Genomic DNA, 22,018 nt, shown 5'->3' with positions numbered 1-22,018 from the left:
ATTGTCCCTACATTACTGATTTTACCCTACAGGGTAGACACTGCACGTAAGCTCTTTAGCAGTGAAAAGTGTTAATGTGCAAAATCGTCCATCTGCTTAATTGGAAACGAGAAACTAACTACCTATAGTGGAAGGGGTGTGGCGCAGCGGCCAGGGTGCCCGATTCCGTACCACGGATTTCACGGTTCGATCCCCGGCACCAGGTCAGCCCAGCACCATGTGATTCTGGGCAATAGCTTGCTTAATCTTCTCAAGGGCCCCCAGCGCCGGGAAACCACTTCAGAGGTAGCTGTGCGCTTTACAAATTCAAGGTTATTATTATTTATCACTGCCTGTCAAGTCTTTTCAATGGCACCAGTGTTTTTTAAGGTAAGTAAGGCTATCTTGGTGGTAAATATTGTTGCTGTCCTTGGCTAAACAGCAAACCAGTACCTATAAAAGCTCACTGAATTGCAAAGTATCTTTCTATACACCGTGATTTTCAAGTCTGAATCTAACCTCATTTCCTACACGTGGTAATCAACACTATGCAGCCTTGGTATTGGGTTAGGATTTCTAGATTAAGCGTCTCCCCGTCCCTCTCCCTCTCCCTCTCTCTCATTCCCATAGTGCACTACAGCAACCTCCCATCAGGGCAAATTAAAGTCAGAGCGAAGGTTGTCTTTTGATCCCAACAATTTATTTTTCTGAACCATCTCTCCTGAGAGCCGAACATCTGCACGAGCCGCTGACCTGGGCCGATTTGCTCATTATGTTCTCTGAGACCAAGTTTTATTATCTCGACCCACGCTACCAGTGAGGAGAGTTTGATTACTTTGAAGTAGCCCAGAAAACCTCCGCAACCAGCTGGAGCCTTCAAAAACCTTGAAGAGACTGTTCCTTGTTGTAGCAGCGCCCGCAGGCACTTCCGGGGCCAGGGCAGTCCCGTGTCCTGCAGGGGCCTGGAAAGACCTCATGAGCTGGAGGAGAGGGCTGCTGGGTTAGGGGTAGTGAAAAGTAGCCTGATTCCCAGTGTGTGCACTACACACAGTCAGTGCACGGCAAGAGGACCCCCTACCCGACCGCCTAAAGACCTATACAGATCTGTCAAGTTAACAATGCGTCACGCGGAGCCTGGAACTCCCAAATGAACTGCCTATTGTCAGAAAAGAAAGGGTGGCGCGCGTGTACATCATTTGTAGCCTTGTGAGAACGTGGACCCTACCTAACCTTAGGCAGAAACGGTTCCCATATTGTAGGCAAAAGTGTTCCGTTTCACTCCCTGGTTGCTGGCCGCACCGGCTGCAGTTTTAGGATTAACTCAGCGGTAGAAGTGCATAAACAAGCCCACGAGATCCCTGCGAGGAGCGGGCGCCGTCAGAAAGCAGCATCCCACGAGTGGTGCACAGACAAGCCTGCATGTGGTGCGCCCGCGATAAGACTGCGAGGAGCGTGCGGGATCGCAAAGCACGCAATGAGAGCATGTGAGGAGACGCCATGCGCGCGCACATAGTCTGTCCGGGCGCGCACATAGTTTGTCTCCCTTCGCGCACCAAATAGGGTATACACGGTTTAGCTTTGATCTTGTGAGCGCCTTTTCGATCGGATTTCAATCAAAAATGATGGTGTTCATTGAACCCTTTGAATCTAACCAGTAAACAGAAACTGGGTCTGGCTGCAAACATTTTTTAAGCTACACCACTACTGCAGTTTTTTCACAACCTTCTTTTATACATTATTTACTAATTCAAAAGACAATCTTTACCACTTTATTTCTTCAAATTTACCTGTTCAGCCAAAACGAACGAATAGGCATGCTGACGACATTTACTAGTTTTTCATTTTCTTGCAGCATAGGCTCATCATCTGCAATATTGTTACGAAAATCTGTATATTTAATTCAGGAGCAAACCAAGTACTCCAGGAGCATAACTGTATCCTTCAACATACTTTCAGATGTATACAGCAATATTGCATTATTGAACTTACACACAATGCTTAGACTTTTTACTACCTTTACTGTCCTAACAGCTTCTATTTTTCTTTCACTTAACTTCAGTCTCATCATGCTCCCTTCTCTTGCCAGTTCATACACCATTACAAAAGTAATCCTTTTTTTTTTTTTTTTTTTAAATTAAATAATGTTTACTTTCTTCTTAATAAATGGAAACACGCTCATGCGTCTGATTTTCCGGAAAACTTCAAATTCTAAAACTAAGACGCCATGTAAAAACTGTAACTAAAATGCAATCTATTTATTCAGTCATTGTCAATCAAAATACTGCCTACACTTTCCAATACTTGCCGTAGGAATCCTTATACAGACCCAGTAGGTGAGGTGTGCCCGACAGGATAGCAATTTCGCCCCGTTTAACTAATAGGTACTTGCAGTTGTCAGTAGAACGTTGCACAAATATAGGATGCATTTTATCACATATGCTATGGTATAAAGTTAACAGGCCCGAAAAGTCCTGTGTGCAAATTGATAGCTCCGCAGCTTCCAGCATGATCTCGTAGTGATTGTACAAACTTTTTTCGAAGCTCAATTCACCCAAACTGAAGATACTTTTCTCCACTGCTATTTCCCCTTCCTGAAAATCTGTCTTCATTGGGCCACTGTTCAACTCTAAGCATTCTGCAACCTTGGCATCTTTGTAAATAGGGAGCTTTTTCTGCTCTGTAGATTAGTTCCTTTGAGTTGGGGGCTCTAGGCCCACATACTTTGTGAACAATTGTGACAGACACCTGAATATATGGTGCTTAGAACGGTCCACGTGCACTTGGGCTCTTTTATTGGCAGGGTCACATTACCAGTGATGCCTGTGTTAGATGGGTGTGGGGTGGGTGTAAAGACCAGCCCTCGTTGTAGTGTGTGGTAAAACACTAGACTGTGTCCAGCAGGACACAACAAGCTCAACAGTCAGGGCATGCTTTTTTCCAATTGAGATAGTGTTGCCCCATCTTATTTTCACAATTTGTCACAGTAATGAATGTCTTCTTTTTCTTCGCTTTGTAATCAAAATAACAGAGAGACTCCTTCAAAAAGCTCTGTTAACATGTCAGTGAATAAAGAAGCTAAAATCCACAGAACACCTTTTGAAAAACTTGGTTTTCCAATACAAGAGAAAGATCCGATAGAGGTTGGACTGAATTGTGTGGCCAACTGCCATACCAGGCACACAATCAAGAGAACGGTAATCCCGAACACAAACAGACTCAACAGGAAAAAGTAAACATTTTTTGCAGAACACAATCATTGCATCAGATGCTAGCAGGAGGTAATGATCTCCTTGGAAGGAACAAATTGTTTTCCTTCAATGGAACTGAAACACAAAATATTGCAGTAGGGATCTCTTGCATTTGGGTCAATCAGTTTAGCAAAATTATTTAGCAATAAAATAAAAAAAAGCCTAAGGTGCAGGTCTACCTCAAAGAGTGGAATAGCTAAATTGTCAGTCATTTGAGGCGCTGTCTACGTCAGACAAATTCTTAAACTACTAGCACTTTTTGGCACCTTTAGCTTGAAAAGCCAGGGAATCATCACATACAGCAGGCTAAGTGCCCAATTTTGGCAGTGGAATCCCCGTCCAGGTGTCTCTCACCCTTTCAACAGGGTCTAAGAAAGGTTTTACCATTGAATAAGAGCTGAAGACCTTTTAGGGAGCAATTTAACAGTTGCTGATCTTATTAATGTACTTTTGTTAAGCAACCGGTTTAGCTAGAGTTCGATTGTTATTTAGAAGTAATTCAGACATTCATTCGCCAGAGTACAACACAAATTCTTTTTTCTATATAGTACATCTTGAATGGAGTATATAATCTGTACATGTCGAACAAACGAGAAAGATGTGTAACAAAATCTCTACATCCATTACAACTACAGAAAACAACGCAAGTCAGTAATCCTGTACCATTCTCGCACATCCTCTGAAGACAATGGCTCCAGGCAGTCTACTCAACTGAGGCAATCTTTCCCCAAAACAATATGCAAAGTACCTTTCAATCATCGTTCCATTCTGGATCATCCAAATGTCGCAATATGTCCGAGCGATCAGCATAACAGCAATCAGAGTTAGATAACCTGTCTAGACGAGACATAGGAAGTGGTTAAACCAAGGAAACTATGCTTGCAAAAGAAATTATATACTTTAAGTTATTATGGGATACTCCAACAGAAGAAAATGTTTAAAATGCGCAGCACCGTTGAAAAACAATTTATCATTAAGAATATTTATCTGAAACCGTCCGATTTCCCACTTTTAAAAATACTGTTTACCAGTCAAACGGAACAGGAAAAATGATTAAGTTAACTACAGCATGTCAGATGGAAATGAGAGAACAGGAGTTAATGAAGGACTTTGAAGACTGAGCTGACTGGACTTACATGCAGAATATCAATAAGCAGCTCAACTGCAATGGTACAGTAATGTGCTAAAGTTTTATTTACTTTCAAATATTTTCTTGGTTATTCAATACAATCAAGGATCAGTATCTCTACACACCATTAGTAGTTCGTATAAACAGTTTCCCAAGTCTTGGGACCTCCCCAGGCAGCTCGAGTAATAAAAAGAATTTGTACATTAGGTGGTTACTAAGATGTGGCAGAGTCTCACTTTACAGTAGATCTTCTTCTCAACATTATAATTTAACTTTTTTTCAAGTTGCAATAGCCCTTAGCGATCAATGGTCTCAATATATATGTCATACACATCCATCTCTCTTCAAGCATCCCTACTGTGAACATCAGGTTCAGTTTCACCACCACGCTGGTCTGTGAGCATCTGTCTCCAAGCTATCAGGTCATCCTCTGGTCGTTCATCCCCTCTAGCATGTTTCATCCTGACCCCTTCAGCCACCGCCCATTCATACACGTCTCGCAGCCATTTCTTATATCCGGATGGTTGGGCGCTCATCTATTTGATGGCTATCCGCCTCTCGGCCAGCAACAACCCCAGTGTCAGGATTTACAGCTAACTTTCATTTTTTTGCAGGGTGGTGAGGAGGCCTAATAACACTTTGGGAGGGGTGCCTTCAATCTCCTATCCAGTGGCCGCTTTTAGATTCTGCAGCACGTCTCTCCAGAAGGATGCTATACCTGTACAAGTCTATAACAGAGGCAAAAAAAAAAAAAGTCTGATGCTCTGCACAGTAATGTGCTAAAGTTAACGAAGAACCAGGTCTGCCTCTCACACCCTTCTTCCCCAAGTTTATCACAGGATCCACTGAAACCAGGTGTAAACACCTAGCATGCTGGTCATTGGGGAATTTAAGAAAATCAAGTTGATAAGAACATTTAAGAAAAACAATTTGCAAATCAGGTTTTGCTGGCCAGTATTACACGCTGCTCAAATGAGCTAACTTTAAAGGATTCTCCTCAGACAGTTTTAAAAGAACTTTAAAAAGGTTGAGTGTGAACGCACTATTCAAATTTAATTTTGTTTTTTCTAATTTTCTAGTAGAGTGTAATTTCAAAAGTGTGTACTTTTTATTGTAATCTTGTTTTACTTTAACACCTTTTTAGATTTTTTTGTTTTTTTTGAAGGGCACATTCTTGTACTTGCTCCAAACTGTGCTATGAAATGTTTTAAATTAAAATACATTAGCCAAACAAACAAAATACTCTCCAATAGGTAATCACGTTACTCCCTACCATTAGCTTACTAAAGCCTGAAAGAGGAAGCCAAGGCTCTTAGATTACAGAATATTTAATAGGATCATCAGTTTAGAAATCTAAGACTTGTTATTAAACTCACTACCTTTTTACCCCATGAGCAAGTCCCTTCTACTGCACCCGGTTACCCAGATTGATACTTTTACATAGCAATGGTCTATTCAGTCTTCTATTTCGGTCCAAGACTTAAGAGGAAAATAGATGAAAGTAGTATGGTGCTCAAAAATAGAATTTGCATAATATTTATCATGGAAATTATTTACTTCTGACATTTTAAACATGTAATATTCAGGAAGTTCAAAAATATATAATCCCTTCTAAATGTCTGCGCATAAAATGTTATTTCCTTTCTCAAAAAGTGAATGTAGCTCCGGCAGATAACTAATTTCTCCTGATTTTATAAGCTAATAATTACAGAAAATGTCTAATATTTTGGGCTGTTTTTTCAGCTGCACTGTACATCAAGTACTAAGCTACAATGAGAATGCCAAACCTGTGCACTTAACCTGCATACTTGATACCCAAAGTTAAAGAAAGAAATTAATACATGCTCAACGTTTTGGGACAAACGGCGAATACATTTTGAAATACATTTACAGGATAGCACCCAGTCTGACTTGTAAATAAGATTATACATGTTTTGTAGTTAAACAGCAACACAAAGAAAAAAACTTACCTCTTTACAAATTGTTTTAGGAACTAATATTTTCAGGATTCTCCCGATTCTTGCAAAGAACACCCGGTCCACCATCGCTTTTTCTTTCTTCCCATCTTTCTGTTCAGCAAAACAGAGGGCAGACAAACAAATGTTTTATTAAGATATCAATTGACAAAGCACAAGAAAAATCACAATTATTTGGGTCACAAAATGTTATAACCGTCTAGCATTTGTCAGGAAATGCAGAAAATAATTTTTAATTTTCGATGATTAATATTGATCATAAGGAATGCCACATTTCAGAATTTGTTTTTTTAACTCAAGGAGGAAGCAGCATTTTCAGCTTTTAAAACTAAAGTAATGATTTCAAAGAGGAGGTCGGACTACTGACAGGTCACCCGTGCTCGTTACTCTCCTGCCACCTTTCTATCTCTCCCAGATGGAGATCATAAATAGCATCATCGACTGTATTCATTTAAGTGACATATCATATTTCACTGGGTCATTCCAAACAAACAGAGTGGTAAAATATTACAAATGCATTTGTAGAGCATTGTTGGAACACTAAACTCACATCTGTACATCTCATAAAGCCACTGCAGATACCTTAACATACTGTCAACGTGTGTTTTTTTCAACAGTGTAAGCAATAACAATACCTAAATTGTAATCTTTTACTCAGTTGTGAAGCATTTATTCTATATGGATTTCCTACATTGGATGCTCCCACAGCTGGGATGTGAAGTTCTGTGTCGGGGATAGGAGACACTTCACATGTTCACCAGTGGGTGTGTGGACTACAGCATGACGTTGTTCCCGGGCTTCTAATCGTAGGCGGGCTTCTTCTTGGAAACACATGGAAAAACGATTTCTGCCCCTTTAGCTGGCTCAGGAGGATCCCCATGGGTCACCTACACAAATGTTAAAGTACTCTAATATTAGCAGATTTCTCGATTTGCCTGCTGAATACGATTGTGTGTGTAAACCTATTTCATTATACTACAAGGACAATTAAAGTGCCCTCTCTGTTAAAATAAAGGGTCAGAAACATGAACCTAATCAGTGGTTGAAGTGGGGGGATATGTATTGGAAACAGTGTTCCGAATCTTTTTAATTTTATACTAACAGTTGAGGTACTTCTTGTTGCCTCACCCTCATTGTACTCATCATAGTTCCCATGCAATATTTTACTTTTAGTCCTGAACTTTTTAAAACATACTACATTGTTTACATTTTTATTGGGTGTGGAATTAACTTGCTTTTCGCAGGTTCTTGAGGATCAGCGATAACAAAAAAATGCAATCACAGATGCTTGTACCAGGCTAAGTGTTTATTAATTCAGCATGTGCTGGTTAAACCAGTACACTAAAGTCACAAAAATCTGAATTCAAGAGAGAACAAAGCCAATCCAGGAGAGTGACAAGTTCTCTATTTAAAGGCCACCTCATTCACTTACCAGATTGAAGACCCTGGCTTCATCAGGTTGGGTTATCTGCAATGCCATTAGTGTCTCCTCCACCTTCTTTGCTGCACTGCACGGATTTTATTTACCCTGGATAATTTCACTTTGTAAGAAACTTTTTATGGAGCAGGGTGATGTCCAGCAGTCTGCTATTCCACCAAGTAAGGATGTGCATTGAGAATTGGTCTTCTCTGCACGTTAAGTGGCACCTTTCAAATAAGCCCATCAACTGATCGCAGGAGTCTACACGGGGAAGACCGACCAGGGCTATTTATTGCTTGCATTCTGGGCAATAAATAGGTCTGTTCTTTGACCTGTTCCACAAGTAACCCATTCCCCACATTAACCAGCTGCAAACAAGATCCCATTCTAATTCCACCTTAAGAGAACTGCACCATTTACACCTGCATCATTAATCCACCAGTAAAGTGGAGAAGTCGGACCAGTTATGCAGCAGAAAGAAACAAACAGATGATCTTAACTAATTTAATGCTGTAAGGATTCAATTTATTTTCCAAGTAGAGCTAAGATGCAAGTAAGCAAATTATGTAACTTGTTATCCTTGCCATCAGCTATATTCTAGATAGGTGAAGAGGGTTCATACTACTTGCAGGCATTTAAGAATCAAGGAGCTACAGATTAAACGATGAAGCAATCATTTTTACTTGTGGAATCTGGAATAAATAACAGTTGTAAATTACTTCCTCTATTTCTACAAATTGCCGGCAAAGCGGCTCAGTGTCATCTGCCATGAACTGCAGGTCGAATAGGAGTTGCAGCAAGGCCATTTCCAGCCGCTGAGATTTCTCAGGCTGATCAAATATGCCCCTCATGCCCCCCCTCCTCCGCCCCCAGCCACAAACGTTTGCAATTTGGACGCCATCCCAGTCTAATAGTTCGTAGAGGCAACAGTTGATTTTCAACTCTTAGTTTTCAAATTCACGAGGGAGAGTTCAATTATTCAGAATGTGCATGTTCCACATTAATGAAGGTGACACTTAAACATTACAACTGATACGTTACGCATCTACAATGATACACCCTTTCGGATTTTGAAGACTGACATTCTGCCTGGTTGTTCATACCACATCAAGCACCTAATAACTCCATAGCAATACCTACTTTTTGAATATTTTATACTGGGAGCATCCGCATGTCACAGTTAAATCTTTCGAGCAGACTGAAGGTAAAAGACTGCTGAAAGAGTGCCATTTGCATAAATATATTCAATGCCAATCAAACTACAGTAAATGATCAGAAATGGTTAGACAGATTGTTGAGCAACTCTGGAAACGGAACAATCCTTGATGCTTTGAAAATGCAATTATAGGAATGATTCTAGAAGAGACTATAAATTATGTGGTGTTGAAGTACTTAAGATCTGAGGTACCGTTTTAATATCTTTAATTTTGGTGTAGGAGAGCTGAATTGCCTTTGGCTACAAAATTGATAGCCTAATGCTGGAATCACTTTTCTGGATGAATGTGGGGAATCCCTCCCATGAAACAGGAAGGAAAGAAGGTGGGCTCATGAAAAACGTCTCAAGGTACAACATGGAAACATCATTGTCCACAACTCAAATACTTTTAGGACGCAATGACAGTATGACATTTTAAATTTTTCTGGAGAACGACGGTTAGACGGAAAATGCTAATTATGCTTAGTGTATATTATCAACTAACACATTGATAACCTATGTGGCTAGGAGCCCCACCATATAAAACTCTTAAATGATAACCATTTATGTTCCCTCAAACTTCCCTTTGGTCACGCAGCTCAGTACTGCCTTTAGAAACCATAGTAGCCTGCTGCAGGAAACAGGCAGACAACCTCTAGCTCACAGCTGTGTAGATAAGCCCTCACCCTTTTCAAAAGTCGTTGCCCTTTACTCTGAACCTCTCAGCACACATCAGAAAATGGTGTTAAGATAAGTCCTTTTAGTGGCAAAGTTCACTTTTACAACCTTCTGGCTGGGTCTTCACCAATTACTATCAGTCAGCGAACTCATTTACCTATTTATGTGATTGTTGTGCAAGTTAAACCCAACTGAAAGTGTAACAAGAGTAGATCTTTTTGAGTACTACGGGGTCACTGTGAAACTTGCGACCACTAGACATTTGCATAACGGACCATTGTAGCTTCAGGAAACAGCAAACATTGCATTTTTCTTAATGCCTTCATTGCTCCACTATGTCTGGAAGTTCTTCCTGATGACAGCATCAGATTAATCGCCAACTTGATCTGTCCAAGAAAACTAAACTAGAAGAAAACAAAGGCCACAGCCTACAGTTTTGAGAAGAATTAAACCTTTGTCCCAGATTTCCTTACCACAGTTTAAAATGACGTACATCATATCCCGCCAGATGCTAGAACTTGTGTTGAGTTTTCGTATTTATAGCTTCCTGCTATGAAGCAGCTATTGGCAGGATTGTGGGAGTAAAATTAACTAGGACCAAAAAAAAAAAAAAAAAAGAAAAAAAAAGGTGCAAGATCTAGGAAACCTACTTTATTGAAGTGAATATCTAACCAGGCATTCAAAATTCTAAAATGAGGGTTTGGAGCACACTAGTAATCTATATACTGTGAGCACTCCTAAGAATAAAGAGTGCTAAATCAACAAACTGTCAAGCCAGAACAAACAGAGTGAAAGAAGTGGTTTCAAACATGTTTAATTCCAAGAAGAATTTTTTTAAAAAATCCACATATGGAGATCCAGTTCTGGTGAAAGCAGACTTTCAGAGGGAAAGCAAAAAAACAAAAAAAAGAAATTATGGGGGAACTGGATAAGACGCAACACAGAGAACGTCACACAGTAGTATTTAAACTTATTGCCAAATTGTTGACCAGCGAGTGCTGTAAAGCTTGTTTTTTCTATGATCACAGGCATGAATATCTAGTTTGGCCAGCAACTAATACATGGATGTTCAATCATCTGCTCATAAAAATAATACCACTGAGGACTGCTCTGTTCCTGCAGCCACACGGCACCTGCGTCTGTGCCAGCGAAAAATCTGTAGGCTCATCACTCTTCATCTCAAAAGAAATCTGGACTAGGGCTTCTAGGCTCATGAAACAAGGCAGGATAATGTGTATTCCGAATGTTCTCTTTTGATGTTTCTGTTAAGGTATCAAGCTTCTTCAAAGGGACAGGTAACTCAGTTGTGCTATGATCGGTTTGTCTAGTTTTGCCAGGACAGTTTGTTTTCATTACGGAGATACCCAAGACAAAAAAAAAAATGCACCACCTGTGTGATGCGGGAGATATTCATTTCTATAGTCGATGGTTGATGCAGCCCTCGGTTCTAAATCGTGGACTCACGTTTGGTAACTTGGTGTTGATATGTAATCCTCTTCTGTTGAAATATTCTGAGATAAGACTGTTTTGTGTGCTAAACAGAGTATGTGACCTGCAGTTCTCCAAAATAAGGTCGGCTATCTTTTAAGCGGTACTTCAGGACTTGATGAAATGCTGGTGCTGAGAAACTGGCATGGCAATGGTGTGTATACCGCACGTTTACAGACTGCTGCAAACGAACGTGGTTTTAATGTTAACTGGAAAACGGCCTCACGACGGACAGGGTTCAGCAGCTCTACTGTATGCTTTCGTCTTAGTAGAAGACGACTTGGGACTCTAGTTAAAAGCAACTTTTATTAATTGCGAAAATATTCAGAGTCGAAGAATCCACAATCCCTACATTAGGACTACTGTACACAAACTACTTGGATACCACAGTGCCAGGGGATAGATGTTGGGGTCAGGTTTAATGAAGCCCATACAGTTTTCCATCGGAAAGACGATCGGGTGCTGGTGAAAGTTAACGACAAGATATGCATTTTGGTTGAGAGGTAAAAGAGATACTAAAGAACCGATGGTCTAGAAATTAAATAGAGAGATTAAAAGGGTCAATTACTTTTTTCTTGCAATTAATTTACTTCCGAATTATACATCTCAAAATTTGGGAGAAAACCAGGAAGGATGGAAGCTCAGTGTTCGACTGACCCGGGTAATGAACTAATGTCTGCGGAGGCAATGTAACTTCAAACTATTAGGTAGTAAAATATGCAACTGTGCACGAGCACAATCCTAAATATGCACCTTCTCAACTACACGTGAAAAAAAGCAAAATCAGTGTGATGATTTCTGTTCAATGAACAATATAATCGGAGTAATACGTTTGGGGAGAGTCACAAATGTGAGCAGGATCACAACACTTGTGAAGGATGTGAAAGGGCCTTTTCAATTCTCAATGCATTACGTCTTGGTACATTTCGATCCCTCTGAGGTGGAAAATCCCACACTACCAAAAAAGGAAGCGGAGTGTAAGTACATAGTTAAAATGCCACATCCCCCCCCCCCACCCCCGCAAAAAAAAAAATATCAGAATGCAGGTAACCAATGAGGTCTTTCCCAAATCAAATATTAAGAATCATAAGGACATAACCCAGAACAATGGTCCTTTGGGAACCCTACTAGCTGTAGTTTGCATACAAACTGTCAGTTTTCCCCAGAAGGGCTTCAGAGGGATAGCTGTGTGGAAAAAAAAAAAATCAGATATTGTTGGTAAAAGCTTGCCTTCACTCTTGATGTAGCGCAACTGATAGAGTAATAATCACTTTTCCTACTGCATAGACTGAGCTACTGCCCTACATCGAAAAACTGGAATGTTCCCGTGTATATCTTGCTGTAGTTATTTCCTTGCTGAGAGCTTCCTTTCTACAGGTCACTAGCATCCCTGCTCTGGTGTTGTAGGAGAGGAATCCTTTCAATCTAGAAGGATGAAGGGCGAAGAACAATGCACCAAGGATGCTGGAATGCAAGCTCACTATAGCGTACACAAAGATTGTTTTCCTCCATCGGAAATTAGAAAAATATAAACAAATAACCTGGGAAGGTACAAATGAGTTATGTTAAAGGCTCTTATACAGTCCAACGACTCACTCCCAAAGGAGCATCTCAGCTCTTTCTACTGGACAGGTGGCACCCAAAAAATTAAAACAACCATGTTTTTTTAAACGTGGAGTGGTCAGGACAAGTGCCAATATGAAGGTGAAGCCTGTTCCAGTAACATGGGGAGAGGTTCATAAAAGATAAACCCCCAAATCTGGCTGTACAGCTAGGCAGGATCTTGAGGAATGCCTTGTTAGCAGACCTAAGGGACCTGGAGTGTTGGTAACGGGAGAGTCTGAAGTGAGAATAGCTAGGAAGCGTGCTTCTGAGAGTTTTATGGGTCAAACAACAAAGCTTGAAAATGACACGTTGCCTGATGGGCAACAAATGTAAAGCTTTTAAAATAGGTTCTAGGTTCAGAGAAAGACCAAGAGGGGAGGTTGTAGATCAGGCTTTTGGTGGTATTCTGCACTACCTGCAATTTGGACAACAGGGTGTCATTGGCTGCCATGAACAAAGCGTTGCCGTAATCAAGGCGACTCATGATTAGTGCCTGGACCAGTGTCGTTCTACAAGTCGATGGAAGTCCAGAGAAGACTTTTTTTTCTTTTTGTAAAGACGCATAGTTGCGAAGCAGATGCCACAGGTAGTACTAACCTGACATTTCCTAGAAAGGGTGTGGTCAAGCTTAACACCCAGGATTTTACAACCGGTTTTGGAACTGGGGCAGGGCCAAATTACCTAGGCCACCAGTCTGCCAAACAGAGCGGTGGTGGGAATGGCAGGTAGAGAAAGAGGCTTCAAAAGCAGGTGTTTACTTACAAGCTTGATTATCGAAAGGACCAAACCCAAAAATAAAGCATTCCCTACATCACCGACTTGATTCATCCTGACCAGTCTGGCTTTATGCCGGGCAGAAACACGGCTAGAAATCTGCGTCGGGTGCATGGGGCTTTGGGAAGACTTTGCACTAGAGAAGAAAGCAATCCGACTATCACTAGATGCCACCATGGCATTCAATAACTTCGAATGGGATTATCTTTTTGCCGTATTGGCTCGCATGGGGTTTGGGCCCAAGCTAATTAGATGGATCAGACTACTGTACACGTATCCCACTGCACACTTCATCATGAACAACCATCGTTCAGCCTCTTTCCCCCTGCTGCGCGGCACGAGGCAGGGCTGCCCATTGTCCCCGCTCCTCTTCGCCATGGTGTTGGAGCCGCTCGCCATTTGGATCAGGGGAGATCCGGGTATGCGAGGAAATAAATTAACAAATGACCATGAGGACCGAATATCACTCTACGCAGATGACTTATTGCTTTATCTGGCCTCTCCCGCATGTTCGCTGCGAAGGGTGTTGCATATCTTTCATATATTTGGTGAGCACGCGGGATATCGGATAAATTGGTCCAAATCCCAGATGAATGCACTTTGGGGCGAGCCCACATCTAGTCTGCGGGGCTATGACATAGCGGTCGCAACTCAAGGTTTTCGATACCTGGGTGTTTTCGTTACCTCCGACGTTACTCTCTTCTTCGAGCGGAATCTGCTGGTGCCCCTCCAGCGCCAAGGTCTGATGTCAGACACTGGCGATCGCTCCCCCTCAATCTTGGGACGAGCGTCCCTGTTTAAAATGCTTTCCCTGCCGAGCTTCCTCTACGCACTGCAATATGCTTCAGACCCGGTCCCGGACTCTTATTTCTCTCAAATTGAAGGCATAGTGTGAGGGTTGCTGTCAGAGGACCGACCACCACGAATTGCTATAAACAAACTTACCATGGGATGGTATGACGGGGGAATAGGGCTACCAAACTTACGTCTTCACTATCCGGCTTCACAACTGACGGCCATCAACAGATGGGTGTTTGGCCCGCATGACGATCCCAATTTCCGCACGGACCATTGGCTTATGGGGCGGGGAGGTTATAATAGGGCGCTGTATACTAATCATCATAAACTTCACCTGACTGGCCCCACGGGTCATACGACTGAGGTGTGGCATGGAGTCATGAGAAAGATGGGGTGGCAAACCGTCTAACCAAAGCAACTCCCCTATGTGAACCCGGCATACTGGGGCGACTCAGCATTTGCCCGGGCCTTGACAAATGGAACACAATCGGGATCTCCACGGTGGGGAACAAGTGGGTGAAAGGGAAGGTGCCCACATTTGCTGACCTCCAGGCCAAGTACCAACTTGCACCTTCAGAGACCTTTCGGTATCTCCAAATTAGCCACGCTATTTCCACTGCCCTACCAAAGGGTAACCCCCTTCCTGACTCCTCCCCGCTAGAGGACCGACTGCTATTGGATCCAATTGACCGTAAAGCCATCTCCCTCACTTATAAAAAATTTGTGTATAATTGGGCTGACCCGATGTAGAAATTATGGCTGTGTTGGGAGACTGACCTGGGCAATATAGATGACGAGGAATGGAGAGATGCACTCGACTCTCCTCCGGAGGTAGCGATCCTAAAGCGACTCCGTCTCGTCCAACTCAAAATTCTTCACCGGGTTTATTTTGACGCCAAATTACTGTTTGGGTTGGGTAGGAGACCTGACCCGCTCTGCCGCAGACGTTGTAACCAAACCGGTACCTTCACACACATACTCCAACTGCCCCTATATACAACACTATTGGGGAGATGTTACCCGCCAACTTGCAAGGACATGTGACAACCCCCCCCCCCCCCCCCCCGATACCTTCTCCCAAACTTTGCCTCCTCAATATCTGGGAGGCTACCGACCTCTCACAGGCAGAGCAAACGTGGGCCTCGATGGGTTGGACTATCGCTAAGCGTAATATCGCCCAAAAATGGGGGGCGGCCATGACTCCATGAATAAGTGACTGGGTGAAGGACATGAATAGCGCAATGATCGCAGAAAAAACACAGTGTTTAACGGGCGGGTTTCATTGTATTTTTTGACTCTGGTTCAATGATGTAACGTATAGTGAGGGGGCATCTTCCGGGGACAGCTGGATGGTGTACTCCTGGTTCAATATAAGTAATGGGACAATGTTGATATTTTGTGTGAATTTTGCCAATACGACTAATATGTTATGCACTGATGCACTCGTTACCAATAAAAACTGTTTTAAAAAAAATACAAATAAAGCATTATTACCACACTTGGGGCCTGATTACAAGATTGGCGGTCCTGAAGCGGGCCACCATGCCACCGCCCCACCCCAGTACTGCCAAACAGGCCCGCCAGATTACATGTTAATCATGGTCTGGTAGGCGGAGGCGTGGCAGCCCCGTGGCAGTGCCTTTCAAAGGCTTCTTGGGAAGCCTTAGAAAGGCAACACTGTGGTACCGCCACAGGGCGTTCCAGCATAGCATGGACTGTGAAATTCGTATCATGCTGGAACTGAGGGTGCATGCAAACGGGGGGCACAACATGTGCCCCCCTGCATGCACTAACATGCATGGGTGAAGGGGGGACCTGTAGTTTGTTTCCTGACCGTCCAGCAGTCACATAGAGTAAGATCCTCCATTTGACTGCTGGCAGTCAGGAAACTCATAAAATGCATGGCGGTTCCGCAGAGGCAATGCCAGCATATTGTAAGGCGCTGACTGCCGCGCCACTGCCAGGAAATGTGGTTACTTGGCGGCTGCGACAGTCAAATGGCGGTCCGACTACCAAAGATGTACTAGGGTGGTTGGACAGCCGGTGCAGTGGTGGTTGGGCTGCCACCGTGAGTCTGGCGGTCCTCGCACCGCCAAACTCATAATTAGACCTTTAGTGTCTTTGTTGCCCTCACCTGTACATCCACAGCCAGGCTGCTGACAGTGCTTTCTCCAACTATACTCACAGTCCAGGACATTATGGCCTGCACTGGGCCTACATCTATAAACGGACTGAAAATTCTGATTCCATTAACAAAGTTTTTAAAGAGTTGTTTTAAATTTTATCACCAAAGTAATAATCATAACCATTTGACCAGGGAGTCGAAAAGGTGCATGCTCTGTAGAAGAGACAATATATCAGGCCACGTTAGGTACTTACTACCCTGTGCCAGTTCAAGGAGGAAGGGTCAGTCTGACAGATTGGGATTCAAGAAAGATTCAGTTTATGAAAGAGCAGAGGGATACAAAGATGATAGTCAAAGGTCTCACACAAACATCAACCCCCAAAACATAGATAAAGCAAGGGCAGTAGCACCAAATTACACTGACATAATAGTATATGTATACTGTTCCTATTAAAAGACCATGATCGGGGACAAGTGTCTTATATGGAACAATTAATTCTGTGAAGTTGGACGAGAATAATAGTCTATTCAGAACATACATTTGACTTTGCTCGAGAATTGTAACTTTCAGAACCTTGTACAGAATATAAAAGTCTTCACAAATACAATTTGAGCATCCACCATTTCAACTGATAAATTCCTGGAGGAGAAATCCAAGCAGAAGCCTAGAAACATGCCTAATGTTAGGAAAATCACAGTATGCCAGTAGACATTTACGTCCCACTATGAGACTTTTCGCAGACTGTCATCTCAAAAGAACTGTGCAAGTCATATCTAGAAAAATGAAAACTAATATTAAAAATTCCACCAAGTTTGAAGATCTCTAAACAAATGATAAAAAGAGTCCTGAATGAGACTGAAAATGAGCAAAATCTTTAAAGTCCAAAAATATAAAAAAGGGCACCCCACATGAAAGCGCAGCAGGTTGAAAACCCAGAAGCCATCTCCTGGAAATTGTGGTTGGGGCAGGCAAAAATTCAAAATACTTTGCGGGGAGAGCAGCAGCAGAGACTGTTGTGATAGTGGGGGATGCACAACCATGATCTATATTCTGAAAGAAGGCATGCCTTTTTTTTGTTTTGGCTGTGAGCATTGACATGGGTATTTAATCCTGGAATAGGAGAGGTAAAAACCACAAATGGGTTTGCCATTTCACTGCTAACACTGACATCAGAAATTTCCGAACTACCCACAAATATCGCTTGAAATGAGGAAGTACTCATCCAGCCGTCTAACAGAGTGCATTCAAACATCTCAATGTGAGAAGCCTTGATGGAGCACAAAAACTGAATTTGCTTTGAGGCTGTAAATTCTGCGATTAACAATCTAGAACCATAAAAAAATTTTTTACATGGGCACTGAAGCATAGCATTCTTTTACAATATTTACAGGACTGGAGAACATGAACATTTTTCAGATTCATTTGTTTAAATTAGAAGTTGAGATATTTTAGGGGTCTCCAACCTGTAATAAGAACTACTCCACCTCAATGGGAATCATCCCGAGCTACTAATATTAGTGATGTAATAGTGACCACATCATCCAATATAGTCAGCAGTGATCATATCAGTGTATGAGGCAGGGTTTCCAGCACTTATGTAAAATAAGCCTTTGAGAATTTGAAATGACTGTACATGGGTAATACATAAAAGCCATAGCTGCAACCCCCCTGCAACTAAGGTAATAGCATGAGTAATAAATCTCCCCAACTCAATAATAGCTGTAAAAGCATTTTGAATACGCACCTATTTCTTGACAAACATCAGTTTACGAGTTCATCCAGAGAGCATGCTTTTAAGTTTTAGTATGCACATAATATTCAACCAACCAAAAAGGTTCTATATTAGTAGGCTTGGGTGAACACAGGAGAGCTACTGGTACCTCACGAGCTACTCGGAGACACCAAATCATGACTGAAGGAAGTTGAGCATCAAGTCGGGAGAGAAGCAAGATGGCGGAAGGCTGAGGTAACGCTGAGGCACCAATTACTGAGCTAAATCCCCCGATCTACAGAATCCCTTTCCACAGATCGGTAAACTGTGTCCTAGATGAGCGGGATGTTCAAAGATGTTAAAAGAGATTGCTGATGCGATATTGGATTTATTACAGGCTAACTCCTGTCAGTGCATCCCCCCCTTGTTCTACGATACTAAAACAACAGATAAGGGAACTGCGACGTACCTGTGGAGCTCAGCAACTGGAGATTCGCCGGAGCAACTATATCGGAGATACCCAGGATGGCATGAAGCCGAAGGGTCCCGTAACGGCGGCGGCAACCGCAGCTGCGGCAGTCTTAACCCGGGGGAAGGCGGCGGCGGGTGCTCAAAGTCCGCCGCTAGAGATATTGACGACGGCTGGTGTAACGCCAGGAGAATCGCGGCAACAGGGACGCTGCGCACAGATGAATCGAAAGGATCATGCAGAGGAGAGAAGGCGAAAGGGAAAAGCCAAGGTGGACGGCCAGCTCAAGATCGGCCAGACGATTGCGGAGCTGTTTTCGGGGAAAAAGAAACTTGCTGGTGCTGCCTGTATTACTGACCAAATTCAGCAAGATAGTGAGGGGCTGGAACTGGAAATAGACCTCGCTGGAGATGTTAGAGATGCTACTCCGCAAACGCTTATCAACTTGGCAGGTGTACCCCAGCCAGCCCAGGAACAAAACCCGGATCAGGCACCAGGCATGCAAGATATGAAAGGTACGGCCATAAGTAAGCTGATAATTTCAACTGAACAGGTTGAACAGGCTAGACAGGCGCTGGAGGGAGGAGGGAGGGGGGGGGGGTTATTAAACAAAATATGGTGTCTGGAGGTTCCAGATCCCATAATGACTGATGATACCGGGGTGGGAGCTCGGCAAGCAAAAGAATCAGACCGGCTTAATAACACCTCAGCTTAGGCAGTCCAAATGAACAATACGCTCAGTAATGCTACTGCTGGGATCGAAGATCATGATGGTGAGGTACAAGCTGATCCGAAAACAATAGCACCAAGATCTGTTCCAGTACCGATGTAAGGAAGAAGGAACAAGGAAAAGATCTGAGTGTCAGTATGAAGAATGAAAAAAAGGGGGAAAAAATTTAGAAATAACAGACAGACAATTTTATGTACTGAATACCTGTTTTATTATTGATTCATATTTCAAAAAAATAATCACTCATACTAATCTGCATTTTTACCAATAATCCTGCATTGAGGCCATGGATTTCACCAATTCCCTGCCAAGCATCAAATTGAACATCCATTGTGGTTACAAATAATGATGAATTTGAGTCAAATCTTTGAAGATGAGGAGTTTACAGCTGGCTTGGACACTACATTTCTGCACTGGCACAATTTTATGAAGGCTCAATCTACAAAAGCCTATATCAAGACAGGACTTTGATTGTAGGCAATCTGGTACTAGACTTCTTGAGCAGCACATCAGAAGATGGGGACAAGGGATAAATTCAGAACTCTTCGATAGTAGAGTAACCCAAAGGGAGTTTTACAGCACAGAAGGCTGCTGGATTAAGAGGAATTAATTCAAGGACCACTGGCCAACCCAAAGGAAAATAAATAACTGAATTACCTTTATGTAGCTATACTAATAGTATTCTTGTGCATAATCTGCTCTTAAAAGGCTGGGTCCACAGGTATATGCAGCTCATGCATGCGTTTATGTGCAAGCACAAGACTCCGTTCGTAACCTTCTTGAGCAATGCCTGCAGAGGACGCCAACAGAAAAAGGTCAGATGCTATCTTGGATTCATTTGGAAAAGATGCATATGCAAGCAGAGCAGCCTCCAACCTCACCCGGAGACAATGTTCACCACACCATCCACCACACCACAGAAAAAAACAAATTAAAAAAAGGGCAGGGCCAGTGGCGGCTCTTTTGCTATGGTGGAGGAGTGTCACCCCACTACTTTCAAGCAGTGCCAAGTAGAAACATAAAATGATATTAACAGAGTTATTATCATTTTATGCTTCGTGTCGTGCTGCTTTGCGGGCGGCGGGTGGGTGGCTGGGTTTGCTCTCGGAGCAGAGGAGTACGCCCACTCCTAAGTGTGCAATGACTGTTAGGTTGCCCCTCATGCACACTTCCCCCATTCTCCATGCAGGCTGCATTACAGCCTGCATGGAAAACATGCCCACCCCTCCAGCCACTGGCTGAGCGCAGTTTCGCGTAGCTCAGACCAATCACAATTGCAGCATTGTGATCGGCTTAGGGGAGGGAGCCTGCCTGCCTGCTTCCTGGAGTCAGAGGTAGGAGAGCAGGAGAGGGGACACATGACCCGGCCTCAAGGTAAGTGTATTTTTTGTTTATTTTTATCCCTGCTCCCACCACTGGGTATGGCAATAGATGGGCTACAGAGGAGAGACACCAGCTGAGGGGCGTCCTGCATTTCAAGATAATTGTACTCATTAATTTCCACTTACATTTTAAGAATATTTTAGAGCTACTACTCTGGCATTACTCCAACCATTTGCCTTTTTGTCTCAATGATAAAAGACGCTGGTTTTGGATGAAAATTGTTTTTGGATCTATACTTTTGTCTATTTTAGCAATGTTTTTTGAGTTTTTTCTTCTTAGGTCCTTCTCTTCCAGGGGCAAGGAGGTACTGCATTCACCTGTATCCCTTACTGCACGAGTATTCAAAAATAGTTAGAGTCCTGAATTTGGCTGTTTATTTAAAATTTCTACAATAAATATTGGTGAAATGGATTTGCACTTTTCTCCACTATTCCCTTACAAGTTTATCAGTGTAGCAATTAATCGCTGCACAGAGAAGAGGCAACTAGTAAATAGTGTACAATACATACTCAATTATCATAGTGCATAATATATCCTCCAGGAGTGGAGAGGTGCTAAAGATACCAGAAGATACACATAGGAGGATATGAGGTTTAAGAGTGGACCAACACAAATTAACAGTCGAAGAGGCACTTACTGTGACTTAGGAGGGTTCCCGAGTTTAGAGGCAGGAAAAATAATATTTAAAACAGGAAGCGGCATAGCAGTGAGGTGAAGACAAGCGGTGAATGAAAATTGAGATGGGAGGAATGGAAACATTTAGAGTCCATGTAAAGGAAAGAGAATAAAAGGCCATGGGAAAAATTGAGCCACTGTAAACAAATTAGAGCTGGTAAAGCAGAAGACAGATGTGTGCATAAAGGACAAATAACAGCTGAAGGGGACAGCAAGGTTGTGAGCTGAAGAGGAAGGTTGTGATTGAAAGGTGAATGAAAAGGTGACTGAGGATGGAAGCATCATAGGGGTTGGAGCAGAAAAGTAGACTAAGTTTTAGATCTCATTACCTACTGGCAGCCGCCAGTAGGTAGTTATAGTTAGGAACAGGTTTTCATAGGAAAAGCTTTGTTTGAGTTGCCTATATCTTTGACGCCCTATGACAAATATTATCAAAATTTTCCCCAAAAAGTGCGCCAGTTATTCTAGTTGTGCATGGAACATTTTGGGGTGATTCGTCGAGCAGGGACCGAGAAAAAGTTGGGAGCACAAAAATAAAAAAGGTACTGTTCCAATGTTAATTCCCATAGGGGCGGTGAACAAGACTACAGCCCGAAACGCTGGATGCAAATACACCAAAATTGGCAGACAGACA

The 22,018-nt window shown here is 42.5% G+C and overlaps 1 protein-coding gene across 1 annotated transcript in view; it reads right to left on the bottom strand.

Moving 5' to 3' along the window:
• The window catches only part of ABCD3 (ATP binding cassette subfamily D member 3), a 310,675-nt gene that overhangs the window by 196,029 nt on the left and 92,628 nt on the right, over positions 1-22,018 (bottom strand). The window contains exons 3-4 of the mRNA XM_085601490.1: positions 6,327-6,425; positions 3,976-4,064 (exon numbers count right to left, since the gene is read on the bottom strand). Of these exons, the coding sequence (XP_085457616.1) occupies positions 3,976-4,064; positions 6,327-6,425 (188 nt within the window). The remainder of the gene's footprint in view (positions 1-3,975; positions 4,065-6,326; positions 6,426-22,018) is intronic.

The sequence above is a fragment of the Triturus cristatus genome, chromosome 4_2 (assembly GCF_964204655.1).
Source record: "Triturus cristatus chromosome 4_2, aTriCri1.1, whole genome shotgun sequence".
NCBI classification, from domain to species: domain Eukaryota; kingdom Metazoa; phylum Chordata; class Amphibia; order Caudata; family Salamandridae; genus Triturus; species Triturus cristatus.
The sequence above is the reverse complement of the archived record's forward strand: the minus strand, read 5'-3'. Positions and strand labels throughout refer to the sequence as shown.